General features: G+C 47.8%; 1 protein-coding gene across 1 annotated transcript in view; it reads right to left on the bottom strand.

Moving 5' to 3' along the window:
* Window positions 1–247: 247 nt before the first annotated feature.
* snrka (SNF related kinase a) overlaps window positions 248–9,670 on the bottom strand; it is a 31,417-nt gene continuing 21,994 nt past the window's right edge. The window contains exons 4-6 of the mRNA XM_076281108.1: window positions 7,605–7,817; window positions 6,296–6,430; window positions 248–4,040 (exon numbers count right to left, since the gene is read on the bottom strand). Coding sequence (XP_076137223.1) covers window positions 2,651–4,040; window positions 6,296–6,430; window positions 7,605–7,817 — 1,738 coding nt within the window. The 3' untranslated portion in view covers window positions 248–2,650. The remainder of the gene's footprint in view (window positions 4,041–6,295; window positions 6,431–7,604; window positions 7,818–9,670) is intronic.

The raw sequence follows: 9,670 nt of genomic DNA, 5'->3' as shown, positions 1-9,670 counted from the left end.
TGTAAATCACTACAGAGTAGCTGTCATCACGGGATGGGTTAACGGCTCCTTGAAAACGTCACCTTCAACCTTTAACACCATTCCTCCTCAAAAGTTCAGTCCTCTCCACTTCCATGAACAGATTTGTAGAGCTGTGTAATGTAACCTTGTATTACTAAGCTGATAAAATCTCGCCTTACGATACTTAGTAATGATGTAGTCACATTTTTGTTGTCAAACAGTACAGAAGACAAGACCAAAACACAGGTTGAGGACATTTTCCACAACATTTAATTTTGGACATTACCATAGCTATATGTAACCTCTGAGGACAAAGTTTCAACATTTGAACATTTAGTTATTTTTGCTTTTTCAATTTGTATTCATTTATTCTAGTACATGTTTTGGTCCAGTAACATTTTAGTGGTGTTTTTTTTTTTTAATTATTCTTAAAAAAAAAAAAAAAAAAAAAATCTTCCTCGATGTACGTGGATCAATAATGTTAAACTAACAACACATGCACATCATTCACCTGGTTATATCAGGGCAGGACAGGCTCAGAGACTGACATGGGTACAGCAATGAGGTTCTCCTTTTTTTTCTTCTTTTTTTCTCTCCTTTGTCACCTCGGTTTCATCAGACACTCATAACTAATAAGGCTATATTACAGCTAGGAACCAAAATGGCCAACACTTAAGATCTAAATACAGAGCACCATATATACACCTATATTTACAGACCTTTCAGTTCAGAAGAAAACAAAAAATACTCAAGATGATCATTTTCTGTTACAGTCAAAACAGCCATCCCAAGGCTGTACATGTTGGAAATATAAAAACAAAAGAAGTGTATTTACATATAGCTGCAACTCATAGCTTATTGCCAATGCCCTTAAAATAGATTTCAAGATTTTCCCCCACCCACTAGATTGCTCTGGTTCTTTAGCCTGGCTTGTTTAAAGTGTGCAAGCCAAGTGTAATCTCCCCGAGAGGAGGACACTCCACCCCCTGACTGACTGAGCGAGCGAGCGAGCGAGGCCTCAGGCCTCCTGGTACCCCCAGTCCAGCCTTCTCTTGCAATCCAGATCCCACTTTCACAAAGCATTTTAAAACAGCAGTCCTTTCCAAAAATAAAACTTCTGAAAAACATATCTACACACACACACTCACACATACATCCACACGCCTCCCATTTACACCCCCTCAAACAACTCTGTGTGAGCACTCGTTGACAGTAACTAAAAAGAAGTCATGAAAAAAAGCAAACACTTGGGAGAGTATTGACACGAGTTGAGACACACACACACCAAACTAGAGTGGCCGCAGTGCTCACGAGGCTGCTGCACACTCCACCCTGTTTCTGTTTTCTGTGTCTGGACCACTGTACATGGACATCTGAACTAGACCTGAACTCAGGGGCAGAAAGACAGACAGATGGGACTCATCAAGGCATCCATCTCTGGTGGTGTGGCCCTCATCATGTCCTAGTGATGCTCTAGCAGAGGAGTCTGCCCAGAGAAGCTGTGGCATCACCCCATGTGGACGTGTAAAAAGTTACGAAACAAAATGGCCATTATCCATGTGGGCAGTGATGAAAGATATGTTTTGATCCTTCATTCTTCATCCTTCAGACACCATCATTCAATCTCTTGTTCAGTAGTATAGCACGTACAGATTGACCAAATAGACCACAGGAAGGTCTGATGTTCTGATGTATATTGGAAATTGGAACAGACATTCTCTTAAAATCAGAATTGATTTAAAGACCAGAACTCTTCCATTCTAAAACTTTTTTTTTTTTGAGCACTATCTTGTAAGATAATCGATTAATCAATACAGGTGAGCTTCCAATTAAAAACATCTTTAATTTAAAAAATTAAAAATAAGAGAGTGAACAAAACAGATTGTCTATGACTAAAAGCACTTTTCAAATATCAGATTAACCCCCAATGAATCTCCATGCAACCACGTGTTCCATATATTGGTCGTCTGTTTAAGACTTTGCAGAGCTGTACACCGTTAGAAGGGAAACAGAGGAAAAGGGATTCAGTCAAGGCCTCTCTATGGTCAATATTGCTCCTCAACTATTGTAGCTTTATGTTTGAAATCGGAAATTTACATTCTGTAGTTTACAATCTATGTAACGCATATTTAGGATTTGAATAAATTAGATGTTAGAAGAGTCTGTAATATAAGTGCTTGCCCAATTAGCTATCCTGTGCTATTCGGTCAGATGTTTGGTCTTTTTAACACATTCTCCAACTTACCTTTATTCTAAAATGAATATTTTACACAAGTTTGACTCGACACTCTATTCAATCCCTTGGAATTTTTTATAAGCGCTTTTCATTTTAGTGGAACCAAAAGGCAAAACAAACAGAAACAAACAAACAAAAAAAACTAAAAACAAAAAAAATGAAAACCAACATAAAGCTAGCAGCATGCACCTCAAAAACAGGTGCCAGTCAGGAAACAAAGAGGAACCCAATAAATAACGTCAGAATGATTAAGACGACAGAGAAGGCAGGTAGGGCAGGTGGAGGGGGGTTGTCTAGAGATGTGGAGGAGTTTCACTCTGACACTAGGGGAGTGCGGAGGGGGGAGGAAGGGTTGCTTTGCTACAGATGTGGCGGGGGCGAGAGGAAAGGAGGGGCTAGCGTAGGGAGCTGCCCTCAGATGACCTGGCAGCAGCTGGCCGGGGCAGAGGTGCAGAGCAGCCCGTCCCTGGGGCTCCGCTGGATGTTCACAGAGATGGTCTTTTCGCACAGAGGTAGCTGGAGCACATTGTTCTTCAGGTTCAGCTTGTTCTCCTTGGCCAAGCCCAGTTCGGTGAGCACCGATGACATTTGGTCTGCGTGCGTCTCTGGCCCGGGGACCCCGAGGCCCGTGCTGGACAGGCCCACCTGGTCCAAGCTGCCGGTGGAGGAGCTGATGCACATCTTCCAGGAGGACTTCTCCTGGACCTTGATGCTGGACAGGCTCTGAGGGTCTATGATGAAGCGGCCGCCGGGGCTGCGCTGCTGGAACTGGGAGCTCAGACACAGACTCATGAGCTTGAGGCTCTCCACCAGCTCCCCGCCGCTGCGCGTCGACGCTTTGCGCGACGACCCCGACGAGCGGTTGACACTGCCACTGGAGCAGCTGGAGGGGCTGCCTTGTCCCTTGGTGCCCCCGCCCCCCCCACCACCACCACTACTCCCACTGCCCCCTCCGCTGCCCCCTCCGCCTCCCCCACCTCCGCTCCCGCCTGGGGGGCTGCCTCGGTCCGGTCCTGAGTTGCCCTCCCCTGGGGGCTTGCTCTGCCCTCCGCTGCCGCCACCGTTTCCCCTGGAGTTCCCCGGCGGTCCCTCGCTGCTGTCCCGCCGGTTCCAGCTGTAGGTGAAGCCCGTGTCCTTGTCCAGGCGCCGCCGGTGGCTCTCCGAGTCGTCGTCGCTCGTCTCCGAGCTGGAGCAGCTGGAGCCGCGGCCCTGGCTCTTGCGGCGGTGGTAGCGCTTCTGTGCCGTGCCCGGCGACGACGCCGTCATGTTCATCTTGAGGCGGCTCAGCTTGGGCGGTAAGCTCTCGTCCATGTCGAAATCGTCGTCCGACTCACCCTCCTCCTCGAAGATCTGGTTGAGGACGGGAGCGCTCTTGCGCGAAGTGAGGCGGTTGGTGATGGACGAAGGCTTGCGGCGAAGCACCACCTGGGCAGACAGCGGCGAGGGCTCTTGTTCATCTTCCTCCTCCTCATCCTCTTCCACCCTGAAGAGGCAGGTCCGTTGCTTGGCTGTGGTCGAGGCTGGACAGGCCAGCAGGCCGCCCGGTACCAGGGGGTTGGAAAGTAGCCCTGCTGAGGAGCCCTGGCCAGAGGAGGAGAAGCTGCTGCCCGAGGCCTCGCTGGCACTGCTGCTGCTGGCCTCCTCGCGCCGCCCCAGGTCCAACAGGCCCTTACTGCGGTGGCCATTTAGCAGGTTCTCAGCACTGCGCGCTGGGGACTGAGGCCCGCCTGAGTGGGAGATGGAGGACGAGGCCAAGCTGTCCTCAATGTCCTGGTGCATGTCGATCTTGGTTGGCCACGACTGCCTGTAGAAAAACAAAAATCATCCAGAAGGTGAAATTAGAATAGAAACATTTAGGCTACAAACTGTAATCCACAATACACTTGTGTAGCCTACAGTCATCAAGTCAAACAAGACTTGCAACTGAGGTCCAAACGGTGCCTGGAAACAACACATTACTTCCATCATCATTGGAATGAGGTGAAAAAGCAGACTTGTTATTGCAGACAATAGCCGTTAGGGTGCAGGGAGCAGCTCTCTGAGACAGAGGGCACTGTGTGAATCTTAACAGAGCCAAGCTGTTATTTTAATCTAATGGCAGCATGGTCATGTCTGATCAGTGAGCATCAATCACTGCCTCATGAGCATCAATCAAGCTATCAAGCATTTGCTGATTGGAGACTTGTGAGAGAGAACAAAGGAACAGAGTTCTGCAATATTATACATAATGAATACATAACATAATAAGTACCGATCTGCATTTGTCTCAGCAGTTTACTTCTGTTTGTCAAATCGGTCTTGTACCTTTTGGTTCTGGCCTGTTGCAAAATGTACCAGATTGATACAACAGAGGCAACCCAAAAAACACAGGAAATAGAGCAGTGGACTGTGATCTTCATCAAAATAGCTCAGTACGGCCTGCCTCCGTGTTGGACACCCACTCATGGACGTTCCCAGACCTTGAAGGGAGTGGCGGTCAGACAGCGTGAGGCGGAGAGCGCCCCTTTAGTCAGGGCTAACTGGGAGACCCCTCTGCCTTCCGATGGCTAAAAGGGGAACGGCCCAACATGGTTTCTAGGTCACTCTGCGGTGCTTTCAGCAGCATCCCTAAAACACATCCATCATGAGGTGCTGCTGAGGCCGCTGGGGATCGCTGGAGGCTACAGTAGGCTGACAAAGAGTTGGGTGTCCTGCCATACGGTGTACATCAGAACTGGACTCTCCTCTGACATTAGGCATTTATATGACTTGATATGTGTTGACAGAATCTTCACAGAAAATACCTTTTTTCTCTTTACATTTTTTGTGCATTTCTTTTCAATAGCCACTCTCCTGCTAAAGCTGATGATACACTGGCCAAATGTTTTACTTTTTTCTGATATCAGGCATCATGCAACTAAGCACAACTAATTTACAAATCAGTAAATTAATGCCATCACCAGTCACTGGCAGAAGGAAAATATGACAGGACTTTTACTTCCTGGGACCTGCTCACTCAAATATTAAGCGCACAGGTTGGCAGCAAAAGGATTGAGCAGTCGTGAGCAAGGTTGTATTAGCAACAATGTAATCTAATGTAATCCAGCGTCAAAAGCGGAGTGTGCCATCCTCATGTCACACCTAGGCACGGAGACCTTTACAGAGAGGGGTTATGCTCATTGGAGAACTCCTTGCATCTTCAATAGCCCCTAGAACTGGCCAAAGAAACAATTATGCCCTGTTTAATGGTCTTCAGGAGTAGCTCATACAAATTATGTCCAAACAAATCTCCCATTTTGGTTTACAGCATCTTCAAGTCTCCCTCCAAGGTTTTACTCCATGCTCCAGAGGCCTGCTGGTTTAAATGTGTTCTGTTCCAGAGTGCACTTCTACAGAAGCATGGCTGCACACCACCAACTCACATAATGGAATGGCATCTCTTCTCCACTACAGTCACTAGAAGGCAATTAGGACTGGCCCAATACCACCGCATCTGGTCACATAATGTTTTTCATTTTACTGCATGGGTCCTCGGAGCTCTTGGTATCATACTTAAATTACTAATGTATATGTGTATTGGTTGCAGGTTTCTGTAGGCAACTAAGACAATTAAGCATTTACTAAGAAAGCAGCAGTAGCAATACATTTCCCCTCCTCATTTTAAGGGCTAGGATACTAGATGCTTCTGTAGTAGGTACCTTCAATTTGATATAAAAGGTGGTATCATTTGCTATATGCCATCATGACTTGATATTTTGACATGTTGTCATATACTGTATCTTGACATATGAATCATGAGATGTATTATATTGTTATGTGGGTTAAGTGTTGTTGCCCAAAATACCAAAACACAGCTGATGTGATGTGACATCAGCTTTACAAACACAGCACAAATGTTACTTGCCACTTGTAGTGAAAACTGGGTTAGTAGCCAAAGTCTTCCCAGTAAGCCTGACACAGTTACTCCAGTTTGAGGCCATACAAGATGCAACATTAATGTGCACTTTATGTGTACAAAGCACTTGATGTGTTCAGGCCCTATGCATGTGAGAGAGAGAGCATGTGTGAGAGAGCGTCTACCTGAAGTGGGCCTTGATGTTGCTGGGGCTGGATGAGCGTGGCTGCACCTCCTTCTCCTGCTTCTCCCTCAGGATGCGCTCAGCCAGCAGGAAGTAGGTGGCTGTGATGTGGTTGTACTTATTGGTCTCCAGGGCCCTGGGAGGAGAGAAGGCAGGAGGGAGTCATTTTATTGGCCACACTAGTCAGCCGGCCATTCCAAATATTGACAGCCACAGTCCTGCAACGTAGTGTGTATCTCTAAATGATTCAACAGGTACAAACTAGTGGTGATTATGTGTGATGGCTGTGCGCTGTCCCTGCCCAGGTAGCCGGCGAGAGGACAGATGGTCAGCGGGCTCTTTGGCATCCTGCCTCTGGCTCTGCGCCAGAACTGGTGTTGGGAACCTCACTATTCATCACTAACATCTCTACTATTCAATATGGTCATTCTGTGATGCAGTGGGATTTCTACTTGTATTTCCCCTTTAAAACAGAACAGAAACGATAACAAAGTAATAGTCAAGCTCATCACTAGAGCAGAAAGATGATTCCATGAAGCTATTAGGCTGCGAGCTCATATGAGTCATCAACATGCTGCATCATCTTGGAGTTTCATCATAAGGGCGTTCCCCGTGCTGGGGAAGGCTAGGTGGATATGGGCTCTGATCATGTTCATTGCGGGAGGCCTCTCTGCTCCATCAGTCTCTCACTCACTCACACACACACACACACACACACACACACACACACACACACACACACACACACACACACACACACACACACACACACACACACACACACACACACACACACACACACACACACACACACACACACACAGCTTAGATCCATTTCACACTTCATTGAGGACAGAAGCAGCTGTTGTAGGAGGGTGTGGGAGTACCACTCCAAACAACATGCACACATGTAATCTAGAGAGCGTCACTGGGTTGGCCTCTGTGGCTTCTCTCTGCACACCACCCTGCCATATTCATCTTCCTTAACGAGCGCACACTGGATGAGCATTCAAATGGAGGTGTCAGTAAGCGCTGATGAATGATGCTTGGAGGAGGGGGAGCAGAACTAGAGCTGATAAATGTGCTCTCTCCGTCTCTTGTCCTGCTCAGTCCCACATAGCCCTGCAGCCTAGACACCTGACAAGCAGGCCAAGCAGAGAGAGAGAGAGAGAGAGAGAGAGAGAGAGAGAGAGAGAGAGAGAGAGAGAGAGAAGCAGGAGGGTGCAGCACAGAGAGGAGAGGAGACACACATTGGAGACCACTAGTCATGGGTGTTTGGTGCTAGTGTGTGCAGTGGCGCCCCAGCTTACTCCACAATGGCCTCGCGGTCGGCGATGTCCCCGAGCACCATGCGCTGGATGATGCCGTTGTGCTCCTCATCCGACAGGTTCTTGTGGGAGACCAGTGGCGTGCTGTACTTGGTGGCCGGGGAGGGGTCCACCCCCTGCAGCCACGCATGGCTCTCAATCTCCTCCAGCGACGCCCGGCGCTTTGGGTCCCTCTGAAGCATGCGGTTTATTAGGCTGGAGAGGAGCGGCAGGGAGAAGAGAGAGAACATGAGTCTCACAATTACACGCACACACACACACACGTCTCAGTAGTGTAGTAGTTCCCCTAGGTCATGTTTTACAGTGCAAACTCCCATACTGTACAACAGTCAGAAACTTTCAGCACACTAAATGAACTGAATGATGAAGTAGTGCCTTGCCCTCAAGTGAAACATCCTCCCACACGCACAATTCTGAAGAATTCACAAATCGTTAAGAACACTTAGTGGAATCCATAATTGTAAGAACCCCCCTTGGATGGTGCCAGCCTCCCCTTGGGATCTGCTACTCCAGCTTGCTCCATATTCACAACTCTGGAATAGTATCTGTGTGAGAGAATGTGCGCCTACACACAAGAGCACCTGCAAAGACATACACACACACTCTTTGCACTACCACATACTGTATAAAGCTCCACAGACAAAGCCAAGTAAATGTTGCAGGGGGACTATGGAGGAGAAGTGAGTGGAATGGAGAGGCGGTGCGCCGGAGGCTGATTCCAGGCCAGTGCTGCGCAGGGAGATGCTGTGGCAGGGCCATGTGAGCGCAGGGCTCTCACTGATGTGAGCAGACGCAGACCTGAAGCCTGCCGCTGGAGCCCAGCCGAGTGCAGTCAGCACGCATAGCCTTCCTCTACTAGAACTGGACCAGGGCTGCCCGCGCCCGCCACATCAGCATCACACACACACACACACACACACACACACACACACACACACACACACACACACACACACACACACAGTCTCTACAGGCGAACAGTGAAGAGCATCAGCACAAGCCAACTCCCTGCATCAGCAGCGCTCCGTGCATTTATTAGGGAGGCGAAGTCCCTCAGGAGCGCCTTCATCCACGGGAATGTCCACATGCCGTGACCTCTTAGCACTGCTGCCCACTCCACTCTGCTCCCAGGGTCCGAGGGCAGCACATGATGGGCACATGGGCACAAGTGAGGCTACATGCTCCATATGCATGGTCACTGATAACACCACGTGCTGACCGAACACACTGCCGTGACCACGCACAATTCAAACATGACTCCCAGTCCATGATGCACCTACCGGAGGGAGGGAGGACATCACTTAAGCCAGTATTTCACTCTGAAGTCGCATCCATTTTTACACATTTATCTATCAATTATTTATAGCCTACTCTTGGCTGAAGCTCCTATCTTTAGATGTAGTCCATAAAAGACGCGGTCCGAAATGAATTCATCAAAGGGTCATTTTTAATCCTTGGATTTTAAAAGGATTTGGCCGTTTCCAACACTTAATAGGCATCATTTTAACCTCATATAAAGACATCAATTACTAAGACTTTTTCTATTACACCACATTCCAGAGATGAACCAAAAACAGAAACTAATAAAAAGAACCCCCCCCACACACACCCTCTGCACTACTCGTTAATGTGGGCCTCTGAGAGCAGGAGTAGTGGAGGCAGTGGTGGCAAAGGTTCTTCTAAGGAGCAGGTGCAAACAGTCCTGTACACACTCCCATCCAAGTGTGAAGAGCCCAGCAAGTGCAATGTGTGTGGCACTAACGCAGTGTTTCTCAAACTTTTTTTCTGGGGACCCACTTTTTAAAAATGACAGACTATCGCGACCCAACTCGTGACTGGTAGTTAACAAACTAGATCAGTGGTTCTCAAACTTTTTCTTTCATTCCCTACTTTGATCAAGGGGGCATTCTCGAGACCCATGCCCGTCCCTCATCGCTCTAAGAAAGTAGTAGGTCAAGCTTAAAATTGTCAAATGTATTGAAATAATGACAAGTTCTAAATATATCCTCTTCAACAGAGTTAAAATCAGCTGGTGCTGCAGATATAAT

Source organism: Alosa pseudoharengus, unplaced genomic scaffold, assembly GCF_046254945.1.
Source record: "Alosa pseudoharengus isolate Yale_2024_CS ecotype anadromous, Long Island Sound unplaced genomic scaffold, YU_APseudo_1.1 YU_APseudo_1.1_scf_12, whole genome shotgun sequence".
Lineage (NCBI taxonomy): Eukaryota > Metazoa > Chordata > Actinopteri > Clupeiformes > Clupeidae > Alosa > Alosa pseudoharengus.
Note: the sequence above shows the minus strand (reverse complement) of the source record. Positions and strands in the feature narration are given on the sequence as shown.